Here is a 24,537-nt window from a genome sequence, read left to right on the forward strand (position 1 = left end):
TAGTTGGGAGGGAATAGATAGGGGGCGTTGGGAAAGTGGGGAAAATAGGAATTGAATGTAATAAGGAGAGAATACAAAGAAAAACCATTGTACACCTCAACGGGAAGGCCTCGAGAAACCCGGAAAGACAAGGTCGACGAAAACTCACAAAAAGCACGATTTTTGAAACAAAACCGAACTAGGAACACACAGTGAACATGTTGTTGAGAAAATATACAGTTAAAACAGGACATATAACGACCGGAAACTTCACTTTGAGAAAGTCGGCAAAGACCCCTGAGAGAAGCTGCCATCGCTCCAAACCCAGAACCGGAAGTATTTATCATCTAATAACAGTTGCATCATCAACCCTTCAAGTGAATTAATTTTCTCAATTTGGCTTCCCTCCACCCCCATGCATACCTGAAAAATAGATTGCCCTTTTGTATTAAAAAGAAGAATCCATTTAAGCAGCCAGTAATTTGGCAGCCATGTTTTGCCAAACTCGGCCCAAAGCCTCTGTTTAGATATTTGTTTTGTTTATACAATGAGACTGTTAATCCGACAACAGTGGAACATCTATTAAAGGTGCACACTATTTGGTGAGCAAATAACTGGATCCAACCAATCCAAACTGACATCATCATTCTAAACAACACCAATCTCTTAACCGAAATGATCATCACAACCGTTATTTCGATCCATGCCTCAGGCACTTTATTTCGGACCTCGGCGTGCCTGGCATGCACGAGTCCCTGACAAGGGCCACTCATGGCTGATCTTTGGATCCCTGAGCCTTTGTGGTTATTTGTAGTTTTTTTTTTCAACAATACTTTTAATTGGTTATGCCTTGGTATTATCTGTACCAAGGTTGTGTTGTTTGAACCTATTGGTGGTTGTGCCAGAATTCACAGACTGTTTTACATAATAGTGCTCCACAACCGATCAGATTATACAGTATCCATCTCAGTGGGATTTGGGTGCTGCCCAGGTAGTATCCTACAGAGTACAATAGTATCCTGCCGAGTTTCCCAATGCCTTCCCAGAGGTAAGGCAGGTTTTAAGGCGTTCCAATTGAGGGTTATTTTGTGAGATTCGAGAGTGGTGGGCCTGTTCAATGGTGATTTGAGAGTGGTGCAACCCAACCCTTTTTTGGAGAAACGACACCGTTGTCACCGTAGCCATTTGAATTGCAATCTCGGGAGCTTGCACACTGTGCACTTTTACATTGGGATGATTAAACAATCGGCTACGAACCCCTCAAATCTTGTTCAATTCATTTTTGAGTTATGACCTTGTGTTGTTTTTTTTTTTCTTCTTCTCTTCTTATGCAGCTCGAGCGGGAAATTATTGCCTCGTTTATCATCATATGTTAACTCTCGACTGCTTGATTGATTTCTATGCTGTAGTAATATCACCCTTGTATCCAAAAATATCATTCACCAGAAAACATGTAGGGACCGAAGAAACACCTAACGGGAGTGTCTGCAGTTACACCAAGAGAGGCCTTCACTGTGAGCCGAAGGATCGATCCGATCAAACCCCTCAACACATTATTCTCAGATTTTATTCTTTTTCTTTAATGTTTGGCCCATTATGATTATTTCGTTTTCCCACGAGCAGCATTCCAGATGATTTGTATCAGTTGCTCATCCTGTTGAGCTTTATTTCAATGTTTAATATTTGTGTTTGCGAAACCTAAGATGTGCGTGTGAGTGTGCACGTACCTGTGCCCCGCTTGCACCTGCGTGCATGTGTGTATCTGTGACCCGTTTCCATTCGGAGGTTTTGATTGACTTTGCACTTGCATCGCTAATTTTACGGTAAATTGCTTAAATTTCCCATTCGTTCTGTCCTCAACGTATCCTCATCGGTTCCTTGAGCCTTTCAAAGCTCTCTGCCATTCGCCTGATATCGGGAATTGTAACCTGAGCAAACGGAGTTGTCCTCAGGTAAATAAGCATGTGTCCCTCTGCGAGGTACTTCAACACAGGAGCCTATTGGTCCCATCAAAGCCTGTGCAATGGTTGCCAATCTATGGTCGTGTGTTGATGGTCTAACCTTTTTAAATGCCGAGTTGTTTCGTATTCAGCCTGTGGCTACTGGTTGCATCATTTTCTGGAAGCACGGCTGTGCCATTGATGCAGTGCCCCTGTTACCAGTAAGCTGGTACTCATTTTGCCAACCTCCAAAGGATGACAGACTGAGTCGACGCACCTGGTGTGATTTCAACAGTACGACGGGCTAAAACTCGAGACTCGAAGATTTTTAGCCAGCCACCTTAAATGTTAAGCCAACACCGGGCTTTAATGCTGAGTATCAAACAAATAAGAAGCACGTACCATTTTTTAAGTCTTTGGTATAACTCAACAGGGATTTGAACCACTGATCTCCCATACTCAGAGCGGATGTCTTAAGGCCTCACCATTATGTCACCGAGTCTGGTTCAAATTGATATATTATGTTGGCCTCTCCTTTGGTCTTTCTAACCCATGCGATCGTGCACTATGTAGCATAGCCTTGGGTGAAAATCGATTTCCTGGTAAGAATGGATTTCCACCATCGGAACCGAGAATCGAATCACAAATTCTACAGAGCTGACTACCTGCCTGTAGCTGTTCCAAGTTTCCAGAATTGATTCCCACTCTGCCTTATCTCATCCTGACAAATCTCACACTCTCACTCAGTCTCTCTGAAAGGACCGTCTGGACCCCCCCACCCTCCCCATCCACCTTCTCAACAATCCCCTTGAAGAAGTCCTTTTATTCAAGCTTTTTGGCCTCACTATCTGCCACGATCTTTCCTGGGAAAGCCACATCTCCAAGCTGGCCTCCAAAACCAGTCACCGACTGGACATCCTACATCGTGCAAAGTCCTTCCTTGACACACCTGAGCTTCTAACCACTTACAAAGCTTTCATCCACAGTCTGTTTGAGTACTGCTCTCCCCATTGGGGTGTTGCTTCTACCTCACACCTCACTCGATTTATTGCTGTAGAAACCAAGGCTTTTAGGATCATTGGTATCTCCCGCGATGAGGCTGTCTTTGGGTCTCTCACTCTCTCACCGGAGGAAGGTCGGTGGTCTTTCTATCTTCTACTGACTCCTCTCTGGCCTCCCCCTCCCCACCCCTCCCCCCCACTCTGTCTGTGATCTGCCCTCCCTATATTTCCACAGGGTGCTCAAGGTCCGCTACAAACCCCCTTCTGGTAAAACTGCCAAAATCAAGAATCACTGCTCACCTTCACAATTTCATTCTTCTTTTTTTTCCTGCCTCTGGAACAAACTTCCCACACACTCTTCAATCTCACTCCTCAAATCTTCAATCCCAGGGAACGATCGAGTGGTGATCTGTTGCCTTGTATACACCGACCCGGGACACCGTGTTCAAATTTAGTTATTTTAATCCAATTGAAAACAATTACAATTTTCCTAAAGGTTTGGATTAATTGAGTAGGTTTGGGGTGTGACAAGGACGAATTCATTAGATTTTGGTGAAAAATCGGAATCTATTCCTTTTTGGAATCGAGACAGCAGTTCAAAATCGAAATCGATTCTCCAATTTAAAGAATCTCTCAAGCCTAATTTAGCGGCGTCTGTCACTGTTGCTACCTTTACAGGTGTACGTGGTTGTTACGAGTATGTCTGAGATCTGTAACCGGATCCCAAAGATGTCCGGTGATGACAAAGAGTTTGAGATTGTGGAACGAGGTGAGATATCCAAAGACAATTTAAGTAGTGGAACAACTTGCACCATAGATATTTAAGTTGTTATAAACCTTTTTACATATGTTGTTTGAAAGGTGTTGCTTCAGATGTTAAAATCCCTTATTCCTCTTGATTTTTCAGTTGTCCTTGTAAGGGTTTACTGGCTTTTTTATTTTTTATTTTCTTTCTTGGACAATCTCTTCCATAATTGTTGAACACCAAATTTGGACAAAATATGTTATTTGTGTGAGTTAACATTTAATTACCATTTAACCAGCCAAGTGTAAGTTGCATTTTACAAATTGATAATTTGCTAAGTCACACTGACCCTCGGCCTTTAAGTCAAGCTCATCCAAATCTGTGATGTTGAATTTGTGATTTGTAAGTGTTGGCCTAATATCAACTGGTGCTACATGGAACAAACTAATTTAAGAGACATTAGAAGCCAATTTCAATGTGTGAATGAGTGTAGCGCCGTGCCCATGGTAAGATTGTTAGCTGTGGTAACCTTCACATGCCAGTGGTGGGTGCTGTGTTACTCTCAGAGGTGCGTGTGTACGTGCGTGTTTGTAAGACTGGAATAATTTGTACATTAAATATATTTGAAATTATATTTCAGAGTTATTTAACCTTACCTATCACAGCATTTCAGAGTTAAGGTATTTCTTTGAGTGAGGAAACACAAATAGGATGGTGCCGTAGTTTGAAGGTTCTTTTGCTGTTCCACAGATGATCGGTTTATTTATCCGACACAGGAGAAGTTTTCCATTCAGCTCATGTCACCAGTCAGCTGGGAAACTATCCCCAACACAAGGTTTGACACGTGTGGCTCACTGTGGTTGGCCATTGACTGTTATACGAGTTTTAATTTTATTTTAACAATGCCACAAGATTGTCGAAAAGAGTCCCGATAAGTGATGTATGATATGGTGTTCCGAAGGTGAGGGTGACCTGTAAAGTGGCAGCGGTTGATAGAGAATCAGTGTCATGGGGTGTTTGTGAGACAATGATAGTTTGACGTAAAAGACCATATTGTTGCAGTACTACACTTTGTATTCACTGAGCCCCTTTTTGTTCTTTTTTTTATGCATGGCCGAGGCTCGTGGAAGAGCTAGGACACATAGTAGAAGAAGACACAACATAACAAAGGGAACAGCAGGAGAAAGGGGAACCACCAACAGTGTGGCGGAGGGAGAAAGTAGACAGAGACTGACAAACAAGGGATGCTGGTAAGGATGAGGGGTAGGGGAGAATGCAAAGGGTGGACAAGATGGATACATAAGCAAAATTTTGGGAGGGTGGGAGTAGTTTATTTAAGGGGTCTGGAAAAGGTCATGGTTTTTGTTGGCAGTTGACTTGAGATGGTGGTGAACAGCTGTCTTGAAGACCTGGAGGGAAGAATGTGATTGAAGATTGTGGAAGTTGGTTTCACAGATGGGAAAACAGAGGAACAATTGAGTGGAGGTGAGCAATGGTTCAGGATTTAGGCGATTTCACTCGGATGGGGTTGCTGGTGTACCGCAGGCATTCTGCATATACCTTCGAAAAAGAGGAGGGGTGATAAAGCACTGAGATGGCAGAGGGTGCAAGACCAGAAATTAGGTGGAAGAAGACAGAGAGACCACCAACCTGTCGGCGATGGCGAAGTAATAGACCCATAGACTCAACTTCATCACGAGAGATTCCAATGATCTTGAAAGCCTTGGTTTCCATGGCGTCAAGCTGAGCAAGATGTGAGGCAGGGGAACCAGCCTAGAGGGAAGTGCAGTAGTCCATCAAGCTGTGGATTAAAGCCTCGTGGGTGGATAGGAGCTCAGGTGTGCCAAGGAAGGGCCTTGCATGACTGAGGATGCCCAGCTTTGGGAGGCCAAATTTTGAAATCTGGTTTGCTCAAGAGCGATCATGGCTGAGTGTGAGACCCAAGAGTTTGAGTGACGAAACCTCTTTGAGAGGGTTGTTGAGAAAGTAGATGGAAGTGTTTTGTAGAAAGATAGAGATAGAGATAGAGATAGAGATAGAGAGAGATATTTTTCAGGGTTAAAAGGCATTTCAAGTGTTTGACCAGTTTGTAAGTTTTGTCATAGCCTGAAGAGGGAAGAGGCTGCGTGTCTGTCAGAAGGATAAGGGATGTCACAACAGAGGATAGGGTCATCAGCAAAGAGAGAGAGAGGATTTTCCAGAGAGTCAGTGAGATCATTGATGAAGATCAGGAATAAGTTGAGGCCTAGAACGCTGCTTTGGGGTACTCCAGCCTCACAGGTGGACGAGGGGAAAGGATTCTGTTGAGAGCCACATGTTGGCTATGGGAGTGGAGGAGGTCAGTAATACAAGAGTGTAGTTGGCCTTGGATTCCATCAGCAGACAGTTTTTAGAGCAAGGCAGATTGCTAGACTGCATTGAAAGCTCGAGATATGTCCAGAGATGGCCCTGATCTCATGGCTGATATTGAGATATCCATTATTTGGAGAGTTGAAGCAGCATGTCCATGGTAGAGTGACCAGGTCTGAATCCGGATTTGTGATCTGAGATGAGGAAGAAAAGGTTGGAGAAAAGGTTTTATTTTATGTCAACTGCGATGATTGATTCCATGACCTTACTGATGATCCGAAGTAAGCTAATTGGGCTGTAGTTGAGCAGATGAGCTTTTGCACCTTTGCTGTGTAATGCAGTGATGTTGGCTGATTTCCAAGCAGATGGAATATGACTTAGGGCAAATGACAGAGTGGAAATGGCAGAGAGAGGATGTGTAAGACCAGCAGAGCAGGTTTTTTGAACATGTGAGCTGATGCCATCCAGTTCAGTTGCAGAGTCTGAGTCGAGGGTTGCCAGAAACTTTTCCACCTTCTCAGGTCTAAAAGACACAGAGTCCAGGAGCAGTTGGATATGACTGGGAAAGAGAGAGAGAGAGAGAGAGAGAGAGAGAGAGAGAGAGAGAGAGAGAGAGAGAGAGAGAGAGAGAGAGAGAGAGAGATATAGAGATAGAGATAGAGATAGAGATAGAGATAGAGATAGAGATAGAGATAGATTGCACACAATATTTTGAGCCATAAAAAAAAGCTCATTTTGATTACCAAGCATGTGCTGCGTGCATAATGGTAAGAAGAGCCTGTGGGTTCATATTTTGATCAGTACAGTGGTGTTAAAAATTTGAATTTTGAGCATATGGAAACCAAGCTAGTCTCAGCAGAACTCTTACGTCATCTCAGACTGTCAAAACAAAACCCAGCTGGCTCACAAATGAGCATGGTGTGGGCCCTTTGCTTACCCCACCTACATCAATGTACACTTAGTTGTAACATTTTAGTCCATTAATTAGTTTCAGATTATTGGTTAACACAACTGCTCCTTTTGCTCTAATCACGTGTGCGTACGATCCTCATCAAAGTGAAATACTTTCCCTCTTTTGTTTATTATCCCCACGCTTTTTGAAAAAAACGGGGGGGGGGGTAGATATTGTAATCGGCTTGTCTATCTGTCTGTCCGTCCATCACGCTAATCCTTCCCAAATGCTTTGGTATAAATTCACTGAACTTGGTAATTATGATCACCAATGGCCAAGAAGTTGACAGTAGTATCATTTTTGGCCCCACCCCTGAGGCAAGGTCAAAATGTCAAATACCACAAATGCAATTTTGGTCAAATTTTCAAACTTTTTTTTAATTGAAACTTTATACATTCAATTAACATGGGGGGGGACGCATGAAATACGCAATTATTTTTGGGGATATGATCCCTGGTTCATGCCCCAGGGGGTGAGGACTTTGGGTCACAGGTGAAAATGGGGGGAATTTTTTTAACTGAATATTGGGTCATTCCTGGTGGAACTTTTTGCCATCTTTCAACTTTGCCTTATGTGGGAAGCGTGATTTGTGATGGCGTGCCATCGACTTCGCTCTAGTTTGATTTTACACTCGCAAAAGGTACCCGGCATTTCCGGGCAACGCCAGGTTCCTCTTCCCACTCCTTCCCCACCCTCTTTCCACCCCTTTGCTTGCGTCCTACTACTCAACCCCCTCTTTCTGGACTCCCACCCCACCCCACCTCTTCCCCTCTCTTCTCCCACCTCTACCCTTCCTCTCCCACATACACCCTTCCCCTCCCTAATCCCACCTCCACCCTTCCCCTCCCTAATCCCACCTCCACCCTTCCCCTCCCTAATCCCACCTCTTCCCTCATCCCACCTCCACCCTTCCCCTCCCTCCTCCCACCAAGGACCCGGTGTTGCCCGGAATCTAACATACATCTATTGGACAACCAAAATTAAGCACATATTTAGAGACAAACATTTTGTTTATCAAACTGTCAATAATAAATAGACAATATTGTCTATTGTCTATTGACCACGTAAAGTCAATAGACAATATTGAATGTTTTTCCATAAAGTGCCAGAATATGTATACGGATTAATTTAAAATTGCTTGTTTTAAAAATTTTGCAGGGTGTATTTTTGGAGAAGTAAGTTTTAGGTGGTAACCTTTTTTTCTACAAACTCTTCTTTCACCCTTGAGAGTTATGTCATCAGATGAGTGGTAACTTGACCTTTAAATCGATGTAGAGGTTGTATTTGGACTATTTTAGGTTTTTGAATAATTAGCGATTAGCGCATTTTAGAGGTCACGGGAATCCTTTGCCAATCTTAATAATCATTGTAACGTCCTAATTATCAGTTATTTTTCACATCCGATACCATATTTTATGATTGCAGCTCACCATCTCACCAATAATATCAAGTGCCCAAAGAAAATTTACACCCCCTGTCCAAATTTTCACCTTTTCTTGCCTCATAGTCTGGAATTAAATTGCATTAAATCAGACTTTTTCCACCTTTATTTACACATTGTAACCCACAACTTCCAAGTGAAAAACAAATTCCACAAATTTAAGAAAATTAATTAAAAATACAAAACTAGAATATCTTGGTTAGATAAGTGTTCAACCCCCTGTATAATAGCAATTGTAAGTTAGCTCAGGTGTAACCAATCACCTTCAAAATCACACACCAAGTTAATTGGGCTCCATCTGTGTTAAATTGTAGTGATTCTGATTATTTCAGAATAAAATCAGCTGTTCTTGAAGGTTTCCTCTGTTGTGTAGTGCATTTCACAGCAAAGACTCAACCATGGATAACAAGGAGCTTTCAAAAGACCTCTGGGTAAAGTTGTGGAAAGGCACAGATCAGGGGATGCGGAGAACAATATTTCAAAGGCCTTGAATATCCCTTGGAGCACAGTCAAGACAATCATTAAGTGGAAGGCGTATGGTACCACCAAATCCCTGTCAAGATCAGGCCGTTCCTCCAAACTGGATGACCAAGCAAGGAGGAGAATTATCAGAGAAGCCACTAAGAGGCCAATGGCAACTTTGAAAGAGCTACATGCCTTTATGGTTAAGACTGGTCACTGTGTGCACGTGACAACACTATCTCAAGCACTCCACAAGTCTGGCCTGTATGGTAGGGTGGCAAGAAGGCAGCCATTACTAAAAACGGCCCATCATGAGTCCCGTTGGAGGTATGCAAAAAACTACTCTGGAGATTCTGAAGCCATGTGGCAAAAAGTTTTGTGGTCTGACGAAACCAAAGTGGAACTTTTTGGCCCAAATGAAAAATGTTACATTTGGCACAAATCCAACACAGCACATCACCCAAAGAACACCATCCCTCCTGTGAAGCATGGTGGTTGCAGCCACATGTTATGGGGATGTTTCTCATCAGCAGGGATTGGGGCACTTGTCAGGATAGAAGGGACAATGGATGGAGCAAAATACAGAAAATTCCTGGAGGAAAACCTGCTGCCCTCTCCAAGAAAGATTAAATTGGGATGGAAGTTCACCTTTCAGCATGACAACGACCCAAAGCACACAGCCAACGCTACACTGGAGTGGCAAAGGAACAAAAATATAAATGTCCTTTAGTGGCCCAGTCAGAGCCCCGACTTAAATCCAATTGAAAATCTGTGGCATGATTTGAAGATTGCTGTCCATCGACACTCTCCATGCAACTTGACTGAGCTTGAATAGTTTTATACAGAATAATGGGAAAATTTTGCCCAATCAAGGTGTGCAAAGTTGGTAGAGACCTATCCTGACAGACTCACAGGTTTAATTGATGTCAAAGGTGCTTCCACCAAGTATTAACTCAGGTAGGTGGACACTTATCCAACCAAGGTAATCTAGTTTTGTATTTTTAATTAATTTTCTGAAATTTGTGGAATTTGTTTTTCACTTGGAAGTTGTGGGTTACCATGTGTAAATAAAGGTGGAAAAAGTCTGATTTAATGCAATTTAATTCCAGGCTATAAGGCAACAAAAGGTGAACATTTTGAAAGGGGTGTGGGTGTACACTTTCTATAAGCACTGCAGGTTTCTGGGTTGAAATCTGAAAAATTTGGGCTTCTTATAAAGCGTTGTTTATCTGGATCTACCCTCGGAGATGGCGACAGGTGGTGGCTCGTATGTTTATCAGTTATGAATTGTGAGAAAATGACTTTAAAACCCCCAGTAAGGTGCATCGTGTTAAAAAATGTGATGCTATAAAGGTTCATCATGATTAACCTAAGGAGCTCAGAGGAGTAGGGAAAATCACATCATTCCAACCTAATTTAATAACGATGGCACCTTCAAAAGTGATGTATACAGCAATTAGTAAGGATGAAGATGAGGCATTTGATGATATGAATGAGCAGAGTGAAAAAATAAATTTATCATACATAAATTGTTGCGGCCTGTTGTGGGGTTGCTTCCCACGTAAAGTCAGGCCAAAACAAAATTGTTGAGCAAGCCGAAACAAAATGGTGCCTTAATATAAGACCCCTGTACGGTGTCAGCGGGCTGACCAAGATGGCATGCCACCATCTTGGGAAAGCTTTTTTTTAATTTTTATGATGAGTACCTCGTTAATCTATATATTAAAGTAGCGGCATTTTTCTGTCTGTCCATCTGTCTGTCTGTCACGCTACATCATTATGTGTGGAACATTGTTGCGGTGTCAGACGGCTGACTCCAACATCCACAATTTTGATTTTCATGCAGTTCAGGCCGAACACATCATTGAACCTGTCACATATTCACAATCACCAGACCCTACCTTTGCATTTTCCGTTCAGTGTGAAACACAAGTAAAGTGATTGTTAAAATGATCATCAAATATCGAAAGAATAGGCGTCGCAGGCCTTCCAACGACACAGTGCGTGTAGCCCTTCGGCCTCATTACTTTGGCCTCACTTTCAAGCCGTTTCTGGTTATTTTTTTGCTGGAGCAATACATGCAGTGTTCCTGACTTCCTGCCTGGGTCCCCCCCCCCTCGAGCCTAGGTTTATTCATACAGCCTAGGTTTCTTCATGCAGTAGTATTATTTTTGTAATAATAATGATATCGTAACTATAATCGTAACACTGCAATCCTTTTGGCGAGACTTCAAAGTTACCGGATTAAAGCGGCGTATTATTAATGACTCGATGAAAAGCGGTGTACTATTGTCATATTGTTCCAGTGATACAATGAGGGAGGCGACCAAACATCGTCAACGTCTGCATGAAAAACTCTCCATTGTCGAGATATTACACGACGCGAAGTTTAAGAACAATACTTGCGTGCTCAATTGACTTGATGGTGCGGACAAAGGAAGTCGAAAATGACTAGCATCATGCTGATTGGTTGCTGCAACTGTGTGAGGTGTGCCTGCCTTCTGTGGAGGGTAATCTTTACAATGACGAAACTGTGTGTGAACTCTGAAGATGACGTCATCAACCATGTGTATACTGGACTTGAAGAACCGTCCAATCATACAAATTCTGAGTGGTTGGCATCACGTGTGATTTTTTTTTTTTTTAACCCCAACGAATAACATGGTTGATCTTCTCAACAGTAAAATCATTGACCGCATGCTGGGTGACACATTCATCAAAAATGTCAAATCTTTGGCTATTCAAAACCTATCTCTCCTTTATCCACCTGAGTTTCATAACTCCATCAATATTTCAGGTGTCACCACATGAGATTTCACTGAAGGTTAACACTCCCATCATGCTGTTGTGAAATCTCAATCCTGGCAATGGCCACTGTGACTTAACACATTATATCTTGATCAAGGTCACTGATCGTCATCTTGAGGTGTGGATGCTCAGTGGTGAGCATGCCGGATCCATTCTCCTTATTCCTAGAATTCTTCTTTCTCCATCTGACATGGATCTTCCTTTCCAACTCTGCTGACGACAGTTTCCAGTGAGGCCGCCAGCCTTTGCGATGACGATCACCACAAGCCAGCGTTAGAGCCTGCAGTGGAGTGGAGTTCTCCTTCCCACCAGTGTGATTGCACATGGGCAGCTGTACATTGCAGCGAGTAGAGTAGGAGACCCACTCTATTTGCACATCTTTACCAACCGGAGTGAATTTCGGATAAGGATAGGGACTAAGAATGCTGCAGGCTGAAGAACCTGTGACGTTGTTTATAGTGAGAATGAACATGATGCAGGCCGACGAACCCGCAGCCTTGTTTATAGTGAGACTGAACATGCTGCATGCCGAAAAACGCACAACGTTGTTTATAGTGAGACTGAACATGCTGCAGGCCGAAAAACCCACAACGTTGTTTATAGTGAGACTGAACATGTTGCAAGCCGAAAAACCCACAACGTTGTTTATAGTGAGAATGAACATGATGCAGGCTGACAAACCCGCAGCCTTGTTTATAGTGAGATCATATAAAAATTAGGGGCAGATTCAGAGTGACATTTGGAGGGTTAATAGCTCCCAAGAAAATGTTGTTTTTAAAATACTTAAAATGAATTAATTCAGCTCAGTAAAAAATGGTTTTAATACAGTTCATTACAACAAACATAGGTCATCGGCTGTACATAAAAATTGAATTAGCAGGAGCCCCCATCTTCCCTTCCCCCTCCTCCTCAATTTGCCACTGAAATAGTATTTTTTTATTTTATATTTTACTGATTATCACTATTGTTCACCATCACAAAGCATAAATGCTGCCAATTAGTGAGATGTATAAAATAATGCATTTTTTCCTGATTGGCACTTTTATTCACCATCATTGACACTTTCATTTTGCAATTTATCATTTATTTTCACTTCAATGTCTGATCTCTGGGAACATAAAACAAATTCACATTATGTTTGGCAATAAGTGTGCAGATGACGAAAATTAGCGTTTGGTTGTTATCAGTAAACTTACCCGAATACCAAACTTTAACCTTGGTGTGCATGCAAAGTTTTGAGCCGCTCGGTTTCATGGTTTTTGGAGTTATGGAGGAAAAACACACACACACACACCTACACACCTACACACCTACACACCTACACACCTACACACCTACACACCTACACACCTACACACCTACACACCTACACACCTACACACCTACACACCTACACACCTACACACCTACACACACACACACACACACACACACACACACACACACACACACACACACACACACACACACTCCGACACACCGACACACCAGTCGAATGTGAGGAAATGATTAAGATGGGGCACGGGGAAATGATGGAACATCTTGTGTTGATAAAAATGAGAAAAACATCTCGAGCAAAGAGTCACAGGCCTCCTATAGGGGGAACCCTATGTCTGCGGCCACTCCGAGCAGCAGGAAAGTGCACTGTAAAAAATAATAACTGCACCTTCCTTCTCAACTGGGGAAAAACATCACCTTGCAAAGAGACATGATTATGCACCAAAGAAAGAAGCTGTAAAGGTGTTAACTGTCTCCACCATCAAAGACAACACTCCAGAGCGGAAAATCACAAATGGAAACCTGGAGTGTTGAGGAGAAGGAGATAATCCTCCAGTGCAGAATGTATTCCATACATGAGGCATGGGAAGGAAAGGTAAGGATGAGCGGTTCAGGGACTAGCGAAAAAAAATGAAATTGGTGACTTGGACTAAGAGAGTCCCCCTGATAAATTTGAGAAGGTTTGTTCAACAATTAAAAGATGTATAGCTAAAGATAGAATAGAATAAATTACAGCTTGGGCAAGACAACAAGTGGCAAGAGAGATTACAGCAATGGGAGCTAAGTGCTCGCTTGAAGGTGAAGAAAGGGATGTCAGGGATTTGTCCAAGATGGCACGAGACGAAGTTTTGGCTGTGCAACGAGATGGGGACGCAAACCCCGACATAGAGCCTGTCCAAAGACAGCAAAGAAAGATCGTTGCGAAAGGAGGGAATGAGGGTGTCCTCATGAAAGGGAGGTCATACCAATTCAGAGAAAAGGACCAGGTGACTCAGGCAGAGACGAAGAGGAAAATAGTGGAAAAGGTGGTTGCCTATGGGCAGAAAGACAAGGGAGCAGCAGAATGAGGGAGAGGGGGAGGGTGAAGATGATGTGAAGAGCAGCATAGGTTGGAAGAAGAGTTTGCCAACAAAATTGAAGAGATAAAACTAAGAGAGAGACCAAAACTCCATCACATAGAAAACAACAAATGGATAAAATTTTCGTGAGGTGGACGAAACATTCGATTAGAAAAATGATTTCAAAATAATCTCCCTTGAAAGAAATCAATATCGTGTATTTTGCAGCAACACTATTCATTTAATAAGAAGTAACGGGCAAAATCATTAGAAGAGAAAAAATACAGGCCCTACAAAGAGAAGCCAAATCCCACCATAGAAACAGAGATGAGAGACACAAAGAGAGCAACTGAGGAAGGAAGTTGGTCAGATATAACAGTTCAGGAAAGGAAACAGAAGCCCAAAACTAAAAAAGAGAATCCAAAGAATAAAAAACAAATGCAAAATCAAAGACAACGACCTCGAGTGCTTGGGTGCTGAAAACAAACTCAAAATAGAAATTATAGCAAGGAAGATTTTTTTAAACCTATGAGGAAGCAAACAACAGGAGAAAACAAAATGACATGTTTGAAAGTGACTCGAAGAGATTCTACCGCAAATTAAGGAAACAAAAGCAGAATGTGTCAACTCCCCCTGAAAAGGAAAAGCTAGAAAAATTCTGGAAAGGAATTTTTGAAGATTGAAAGGAATTTTTGAAGAAGGAACATAACAAGGAAGCAGAATGGATCCCAGACTTGGAAAAGAAGAAGCAACATCTGGAGGAAATACCTTGAGTGATTATTGATGAAGAAAAAAAATTAGAAAACAACTTCAAACTAGAGGGGGAGCACTCGGGAGTGCAAAACCTCCGCCGCCAATACTGCTGGGTCACTCAAGTGAACCTTATATCTTGTTCATTAAATATGATGTCAACAGTGCTGACAGTTATAGTTCTTTTCTCCAACATTTTTTTTTGGGGGGGGAGGGTTGGAAATCACTTAAAACATGTAGAAATGCAAAAAAAAGAAATCGAAATTTTGTTGAAAAAAAAAGTTGCAAAAATTTTTTTTCTCTAACAATTTTTTTTTTGGGGGGGGGGGTGTTGGAAATCACTTAAAACATGTAGAAATGAAAAAAAAAATTTCTCTAACAATTTTTTTTTGGGTGGGGGGGATTTTCAACTGTCCAAGTCCAAAATCTAATGGCATGATCCTTGGACCATACCTAACCCCCCCCACCAAGTTTCGTCGAAATCCGTCGAGGAGTTTTTCTGAAATATGGTTCACAAACAAACAAACAAACAAACAGAAAGGGGTGAAAACAGTAACCTCCGATCTTCGATGGCGGAGGTTAAAAATGCCAAACTGAACATGCTGCAGAACAGATGACAAGATGGAATTCTAAACTTCTGGCTAAAACAACCTGATGCTCTCCACAATCACGACACCAGGACATTCAATGAACTGATCCAAGAGGAAAAGTTAGTGGATGATTGGCTTTTAGAAGGAAGCACATTTCTCATCCCAAAATCTGAAGACACCTAACTTCCTTACAAATACTGACCAATAACATGCCTACCAACAACATAAAACTTCGAACAGGAATGATTACATAAATGATGTACCATCACCTAACACAACAAGTAGATTTGGAGGCAGAACAAAAGGGATGTAAGAGAGGTTGTTATGGAACAATTGAGCACATACTACTGAACAATAACATACTTGAAAATTGCAAAACGTGAAAAACCAAATTGTCCACCGCCTGGATAAACGATAAGAAAGCTTTCGACAGTGTCCCACATTCGTGGATGATAAAATGCATGCAGGTTTACAAAATCCATCCCCAAATAGTCAAACTGATTGAGAAAGCAATGGAGATCTGGAATACCACATTGATATTACAGCACTCAGAAGGAAATATCGAAATACAAGATGTAAAGACATGGCATGGGATTTTCCAGGGAGACAGTCTTTACCCCCTCTTGTTTTGTCTGGCTCTGGACCCACTGAGCAACCTCATCAACAAACAAGGACACAGATACAACCTAATAACCTTTCCTAATAGGAAAGGTGATACATCTACTATATATGGATGATTTAAAGCTCTTCACATCGAATGACGAAAAATTGACAGAACAGCTAAAACTAGTAAAACGGTTCTCTGAGGACATTCAAATGGAATTTGTACTAAATAAGACTTTGGACTAAATAAAGTGCACATTTGTAGAAGGTAAACCAACAAAAACAGAGAACAAATATTGAGCTTGAAACAACAACACAGCAGTTATAAAACGAAGCATGATACAAATACCTTGGAGTAGAAGAGAGTCAACAAATATGTCACAAACAAATGCACAAAACCATCACCAAAGAATACTGACGTATAACGAAGTAGATCCTGAAAATGTACCTCTCCCCAAGAAACGAAATCAAAGCCATCAACCAACTTGCAGTACCAGTGTTCCAATACAGCTGTGGAATAATAAACTGGCCCCAATCAGAAATATACAAGTTAGACATCAAAGCGAGAAAACTCCTTACCATCCACAAAATGTATAGAATGAATAATAATAATAATAATAAATGCCCAAGATCAAGACACTACACCAATGGTTTAAAACAATGGCGGGACTGAGCCAGATGGACAAGTGTAGGCTCTGCAAGACAGAAACAGAAAGTACTGTACTAGTCATATGCTTTCAGGATGTAAAAAACTATTATCAGAACAACTTTACACACAACAGCACAACAAAGTATGTAAAGCGATTCATTGGCATTTCTGTAAAAATTTCAACATCCCAGTTCCAGAAACACATGGAAGCACGAACCAAGGGCAATCATTGAAAATAAGAATGCCATGCTCACGTACGACCTGATGATCCCATCGAGCATGAACATCGAAAGCAAAGCCTTGCGATTGGACATCGTTCTCAGGAACAAGAAGGAAAAGACAGCATTGATGATTGAGATATCAGTACCCAACAATTTTGGCTTAAACAAGTCTGAAGACAACGATAGTTCACGAGTGGTATTTGACGATGGAGATTGTTTCAGAAGTCAAGGATGAGACAATGTGATAATGTTTGACCAAGTTATAAAAATGATCAACATGATGTGGTACGAGTGACAGGTTATTAGCTGCAAAATGTCGAAAACCCGGTTTCGTTCAACAACTTTCAAAATTTGACCTTTGCATAACCTTTAAAGGTCACAAAACAATATTGTGGACATTAAAATAAGGAAACTGGATACGTGCTATAGCTTATTGGAGTTAGTTCGTCGAAGAAGGTCGAAACCCGGTTCGATTCCCACAACTTTGAAAATTTGACCTTTGTGAACTTTAAAGGTCAAAGGTCAAGGATTATGACCTTTGGTGCAAAACTTCCTCTGGAACATTCCAGGCACAATATAACGTCATATAGGCTATATGGCATTTCACACTCATCGGATTATCCATACTTTGATGAAATCAGCGTAAAAACAAACTTGAAGGGGGCGCCACGGGCAAGGTGTTCGAGATAGAGAAAAATAGTTTCAAGACTTTAGGTGGGAAATGACCTCAAGATTATGCATAAAAAATATTGTCATTGCTCTCAAAGTTTGGGCGGTCATATCATTTTTATGTCAAAATTCGAAATTTTCTAAGTTCGTGACCTTGACCTTGTGACCTTGACCTTGGGATGAAAATGAAAAATCGAGCTCCGTGGGGCTATGCAGGTGCCATTGGGCTAACCAAATACCGAAACCACTGCCAGATTCGACAAACCCCTCAGAGAAGATGGATTTTTATGTCAAAATCGCAATTTTCTAAGTTCGTGACCTTGTGACCTTGACCTTGGGACGAAAATGAAAAATCGAGCTCTGTGGGGCTATGCAGGTGCCATTGGGCTAACCAAATACCGAAACCCCTGCCAGATTCGACAAACCCCTTAGGAGAAGATGCAAATTGAAATCGGCTTCCCCCTAAAAACACAATTCGCAATTTTCTAAGTTCGTGACCTTGTGACTTTGACCTTGGGACGAAAATGAAAAATCGAGCTCTGTGGGGCTATGCAGGTGCCATTGGGCTAACGAAATACCGAAACCCCTGCCAGATTCGACAAACCCCTCGGAGAAGAAATTTTTTTCATGTCAAAATTCGCAATTTTATAAGTTCGTGACCTTGTGACCTTGACCTTGGGACGAAAATGAAAAATCGAGCTCTGTGGGGCTATCCAGGTGCCATTGGGCTAACCAAATACCGAAACCCCTGTCAGATTCAACAAACCCCCTCGGAGAAGATGCAAATTGAAATTGGCTACCCCCTAAAAACACGTTTTTTGTGCGTGGCTCCACCCATAATGGGCGCATCACGCCCATTTTCAGGAAAACACAACTAGATCATGATATAAACCTCCCACCAAAATTTTGTCAGGATCGGATCAAAACCCACGGAGCTATGCTCAGGACAGACAGACAGACAGACAGACAGACAGACAGACGCACAACAATGACGAATATACTGGTCACTTATTTTTTTCATGAAAATATTTTTTCGTGAACCAATAATGCAGAAATCAAGAAAATGACTCAATACCAGGACCTCAAAAATGAGATCAAGAGATCTTGGAAGCTGAAGAGCATTGAAATTGCACCAGTGATGATTGGAGAAACAAGAATAATAAAGAAGAACGTCAGTGAGATTTTGGAAACCATCCCCGGGAATATTACCACAAACGAACTACAATTGGAGGTGGTCCGGGGTTCGGTGACGATCCTGAAAAGAGTCCTCGGAACAAAACTCTGAGAACAACAATGTTGAGCAGCGTGGTCCATGAACTGTGATCCCTTACTGAAGTGGAGGTGGATATTTTGAGTCCTGGGAGGACTTTGTTCAATCTCCTCAAACCCGCAAATGGAGATCACACACACACACACACACACACACACACACACACACACACACACACACACACACACACACACACACACACACACACACACACACACACACACACACACACACACACACACACACACACACACACACACACACACACACACACACACACACACACACACACACACACACACACACACACACACACACACACACACACACACACACACACTTATTATTGTTGTTTATTTGATATGAGAATCAGAGTGGAGTCTGTTCAAACAATTATCTTCATCGTCCATCTTTTGTGTGAATATTTTGAAAGGATCGACCTTGAGGATTGGGAACACATAACATGCATGAAAAATGTTTCCCTGAGAAGTGAGGAAACCGTCACTGGTGTCAAAGGTTATATCGCTGTTGGCACTTGCGTCATCCAGGGTGAAGAGGTCACCTGTCGTGGCAAGGTAACGATTGGTGTTGTGGAAACTGTTGATTGGTGGAAACGAAAAATGAGATGAGGTTTTGTAAAGAGAAACCCCTCACCTTATGGTCTCACTGCAGATAATCATCTTGGACGTGATTGAGGTTGTGCCAGAACCGGGACAACCACTGACCAAGAATAAGTTCAAGGTTCTTTACGAGAAGGAGCAGAAGGGTCCTGTGACCGCCCTGTGTCAGTGCAGTGGATACCTTGTGTCTGCCATTGGTCAGAAGGTGAGACAACACTGATCTCGCTGGGCACCTGCACTCAAATAAATCCTTGTAATTTGGTCTAGTTTACTAACACACTAATCGAATAACAGTGTGTATTCACATCTACTTTCCTTTTGTTTAATCATGTGCATCCATTGTCTGATACCATGCGTCATATCATTTTTACACTGAAGAGGGTATACGTTATATTACTGAACACCACAGGTTTTAAATTAACAAACAAGATTGATTATGGAGAATGTAACCATGTCAACCAGTGACCACATGTTTGTAGATCTTTTTATGGAGCCTCAAAAACAATGAGCTGCAAGGCATGGCGTTCATCGACACACAGCTTTACATACACCAGCTGATCAGCAATAAGAACTTCATTTTGGCAGCAGATGTCATGAAGAGCATCTCATTGTTGCGCTACCAGGCGGGCAGCAAGACCCTGTCCCTCGTGAGTCGGGTGAGTAAAACCTCGAAGAGTGAGGGTACCGTTTGTGCTTCATTGCTGATGTTGATCTCTGATGCTTGAGGTATGTGTTTCCAGGATGTAAAGCCATTGGAGGTGTATGGAGTGGAATTTATGGTGGACAACACCTCGCTGGGCTTCCTTGGTAATAAACTAATGATGTAAACATTGGTGGGTATATGTTAAAGGTGGAAGCAGTCATTTTAATGCCTTACATTTCCTTTGTTTGCTTTTTAGTGTCCGATAGAGACAAGAACTTGATCATCTTCACTTATCAGCCAGAAGGTGAGGAATTTAACTTCTCCTGCTTTATAAATCATCACAAGCATTAATAATATCCTATTCCATAATGGTCTTATTGAGTCCAGGACTCTTATTGTTAAAACCTTGGAATAAAACCTCCACATGCAATTGACCAGAGGTGTATAATGTGAACTTGAGCATCTGCCCCCTTCAGTGATTCGTGTGTGTTTTTTGGGGGTTTTTTTTCTCCACGTGTGGTGTCATAGCCCGTGAAAGTTACGGTGGGACACGCCTGCTTCGTCGTGCTGACTTCAATCTCAGTGCATATGTGAACACGTTCTGGAAGACGGCGTGCCGCAACACCACTGACTCCACCAAAAAGTCGGTGTCTCTGTGGGAGAACAAGCAAATCTCATGGTTTGGTGCGTGTAAACAAGATTTTGTCTTTGCTGTTCAGTTCCTGATTTGTGATGATATGTTTTGTCAAAAATCGCATAAATATACATTTGAACACTGAAGTAGTGGCTGAATGCTGAAGCAGCTTCTAGTTTTGCACAACCATGTCCTGGTACTTGGGATAGTCAGGGTGAGAACCTCAGATTGAATTTTGTTCCTTTGGCAGCCACGCTTGATGGAGCCATGGGACTGCTGCTTCCTATGCCTGAGAAGACTTACCGTCGATTGCTCATGTTACAGAATGCTCTGGTCACGCTGATTCCTCATTATGCCGGCCTCAATCCCAAGGCATATAGGTGAGATCATATCCCATTTCCAAACTGTACAACACGCAAGTGCCTCAGAGGCCTTTGGCTCTGGCTTGTCATAAACCGCTGCCTTAAGTACCATCTCTGTCGTATAATAGCTCATAGGAAGGGATTGTCAGTCTTGGATCGGATCACAGCACCTGGTGATTCCCCCCCAATTCGTAGGTTTTTGATTTTCAAGGAGCTGAGCTCATGTTCACAGTTTTTGTGGGTTTTTGTTTTTGTGCGTAAACAAAGTGTAGGTCAGTGGAAGAGCAAGATGATTGATGGTAGAATCAAATATGCTGATAGTGGGCAGCAGGACAACACTGCCCAATTTGATGTAGTCGGTTGATGCTGATTCATGTTCTAGTTTTGCGCAGTCATACCCCAATCTCCACTCATGGCTCGTGGACTTCCTCTCCTGTCACAGTCAACGTGTGACTCTTTATGGCTTTCTCTCATATCCTCTTCCTGTCCAGGCTGGAGTTCCTCAAGGCAGTGTTCTAGGTCCTGTGCTTTTTCTGGTTTTCATCAATGATCTTTTCTCTCCAGAAAATCCTCTTTATCTCTTTGCTGATGACTCCACCCTAATTCCATACCATCTGTCATCCCTCAGGTCTGCAGGAAGCAGCCTCTTCATTCTCTGCAGACCTGGATAAAATCACAAGTTTGTCACACACTTTTAACATGTCTTTCAATCCAAACAAATCTCGCACTCTCATTACATCTCTCCGAAAGGACCATCTGGAACCCCCCACCCATCTACTTTCTCAACAATCCTCTTGAAGAAGTCCTTTCATTCAAGCTTTTGGGCCTCACTATCTGCCATTATCTTTCCTGGGAAAGCCACATTTCCAACCTGGCCTCCAAAACCAGTTGCCGACTGGGCATTCTCCGTCGTGCAAAGTCCTTCCTTGGCACACCTGAGCTTCTAACCACATACAAAGCTTTCATCCACAGCCTGATGGAATACTGCTCTCCATCTGGGCTGGTGCTCCTGCCTCACACCTAGCTCGACTTCACGTTGTGGAAACCAAGGCATTTAGGATCATTGGTAGGATCTCCTGCGATGAAGCTGAGTATTTGGTTCTCTCATTCTCTCACCACAGTCAGGTCGGTGGTCTTTCTGTCTTCTACCGTCTCCTCTCCAGCTTTGCCCCCCCCACCCCAACCCCTATTCGTCAGATATTGTTCGTGCATATTGGGCTATGCTGTGGGTTGAGTGCTATGAGTTGTTATGAGAGTTGGTTGAAATGTTTCCATGGAAGAGGCAAGGAATCCCGGTATGGAACTTGTATGGAAGACCCTCTCCCTCTTGGGGGGGGGGGCGGTGGGGGGGGAGGGGGAGAGAGGGAGGTCATTAAAGTATTTGCGCTATGCCACGTGTACAGCGGAAAATTGCAAGTAATCTCCACATCTGTCTTGTAATACCCTTGCCCACCATCACTGGGTCGTGCTATACGCTACACATCGCAGTTGATTACAAACAGACATCGTGATTTTCGTTTTTATTATGAAGATAATGTAATAATAATGAGTTGTCTTCCAATTAATTTCAAAGCAGTAGGAGGCCTCTCGGCCTGTGCAATGGTTGCCAACCTATTGTTTGTCAATGCGATATCCTTTTAAAATGCTGAGATTCAAGTTAGGAAGCCGTAAGTACCGACAGTTTTAAAAGTCTTTGTAATGATTTTGACGGGGTTGGATTAGAACCACTGACCTCACAGACTCAAAATGGATGCTCTAACCGTTACGTCAATGGAGGCATGTTACTACTGCATTCTCTCAGTGCCCATTCCATCTGTTTGTTCTGTTTGTGTTTGCCTCTCACCATGGTTAGTGTGTTTTTTCTCCCTCCACCCCTCTGACTCCCCCAACCCTCCATCTTCCTGCTATTCCATTTAGCAGAGATCTTGTACAAAATGACTGGGCTAGTAAAATGCTTGAATGTGGGAATTATTTATGCATAACCTTGAGTATAACTAAGGTTGTGTGACAAATGTGAACACAGGGTGCTGCGTGCTGAAAAGCGGGCTTTGTATAACCCCATGCGGAACATCCTGGATGGAGACCTGCTGTTTAAGTATCTCCACCTAAGTACCATGCAACGTAGCGAGCTCGCCAAGAAGATCGGCACCACGCTGGACATGGTGGGTAAATTTGAGGCCATAAGGGCGTGTAGAAGAGCATAAGGCCATTCTTAACTGCCACTCATGCAGGCCTGATACACTCCCATGGTCGATGACTCGTAACGGGAGGTGGTTAACCTTTCTGATCCTGCAGCTGTGCTATATCTTGATCGAAAAATGGAACTAATTGAGGACTAAAATAACTTCACAATCACTACCCCATGCATGTAACGCAAATTGAGCATTTAGCAATTGGTGCACTCTGTTTGTCCGTCCGTCTGTCAGTCTATTTCTGTGATCGAGGAATAACTTGATTTCATTTGAATTTTAGATTTGAACACGAGAACACGAATCGGAACACGAACCTGCAGTTTAGCAGTACTTTGGCTCTGAATTTGGCAAATTGCACGGAATATCGTCCCGAGTTTGCATGCGCACAGAGGTTTGTAAAGCATGCGCACAGAGGTTTGTAAAGCATGCGCACAACTGCTTCAGTTTGTCTGGCAGTCTGGCAGTCTAACAAACTTGGAAATCATTCCAAACAGTAAACTTACTGGTTTAAGGATGTCATTAAGGACACAAACAACAGGCATGAAGAACTAATATAACGAGTTAAATAAGATGGTGTAAAACACAATGCATCAATGGTGGTAAACTTCCGACCGAATGGTTTTTGTTTTTTCTTCACCCTTTAAAATTTTTATTTTTATTTCAATTTAATTATGCACTGTATTTGAACACAGTAGAACACAAACCACCTTGTTTACACTTACAAAAACCTTCACATTGGTCGTACTTGGCCAAATTTTTACGCCATCTCAACCAATCAAATTTGCCGTGCTCTTAGGGCAGAGTTGGCAGAAGCTTCAGCTCTGTACTGTTCCGTTTGACCATTTGGCTTAATATGGCTGCTATCACGCCTGTTATTCAAAGTTCACGAACAAAGCTAATATAGATTGTGCTCAGAAATGCAAAGCAAGAGTTGAAAAGCCCTTTCCCATATCCTTTTTCTCTCGACTGCTGGGGTAAGGTGTTCTATGAACTCTCTAGTTGTAATTTGTTATTGCCTTGCAGATCATCGAAGACCTCAATGATATTGAACGGGTGACATCTCGATTTTAGATCTTGCTCTACGCACTTGATCGCCCAGATCCTGTCTCCTCTCAGTTTCTCTTCAAGACTATTGGCAACTTGTGCTCTTATGTCAAAACTCAGATTCTGAAATGTTCGAACTTTAGAATGCATAATAAGTATCAATTTTCTAGAAAATTTGTGACTATTTGTACATAGGTTTTCATCCTTCGCATTTTGATTATTAAAATGTTTCTGTTTCAAATGAGGTTTGTATTTTGGACAAAGGTACTTTTGGTTG

At 42.2% G+C, this 24,537-nt stretch overlaps 1 protein-coding gene across 5 annotated transcripts in view; it reads left to right on the forward strand.

The window, feature by feature from the left end:
• CPSF1 (cleavage and polyadenylation specific factor 1) overlaps positions 1-24,501 on the forward strand; it is a 147,918-nt gene extending 123,417 nt beyond the window's left edge. For all 5 annotated transcript variants that reach the window (XM_085893332.1, XM_085893335.1, XM_085893336.1 and 2 more), the window contains 11 exons: positions 3,599-3,689; positions 4,416-4,500; positions 19,199-19,340; positions 19,438-19,590; positions 19,865-20,041; positions 20,126-20,192; positions 20,285-20,332; positions 20,557-20,712; positions 20,913-21,042; positions 23,048-23,186; positions 24,240-24,501. In XM_085893332.1, coding sequence (XP_085749458.1) covers positions 3,599-3,689; positions 4,416-4,500; positions 19,199-19,340; positions 19,438-19,590; positions 19,865-20,041; positions 20,126-20,192; positions 20,285-20,332; positions 20,557-20,712; positions 20,913-21,042; positions 23,048-23,186; positions 24,240-24,287 — 1,236 coding nt within the window. In that variant the 3' untranslated portion in view covers positions 24,288-24,501. The remainder of the gene's footprint in view (positions 1-3,598; positions 3,690-4,415; positions 4,501-19,198; positions 19,341-19,437; positions 19,591-19,864; positions 20,042-20,125; positions 20,193-20,284; positions 20,333-20,556; positions 20,713-20,912; positions 21,043-23,047; positions 23,187-24,239) is intronic.
• The last annotated feature ends 36 nt before the right edge of the window (positions 24,502-24,537 follow it).

Source organism: Eptatretus burgeri, chromosome 8 (assembly GCF_056783735.1).
Source record: "Eptatretus burgeri isolate ZD-2024b chromosome 8, Ebu_testis_v1, whole genome shotgun sequence".
Lineage (NCBI taxonomy): Eukaryota > Metazoa > Chordata > Myxini > Myxiniformes > Myxinidae > Eptatretus > Eptatretus burgeri.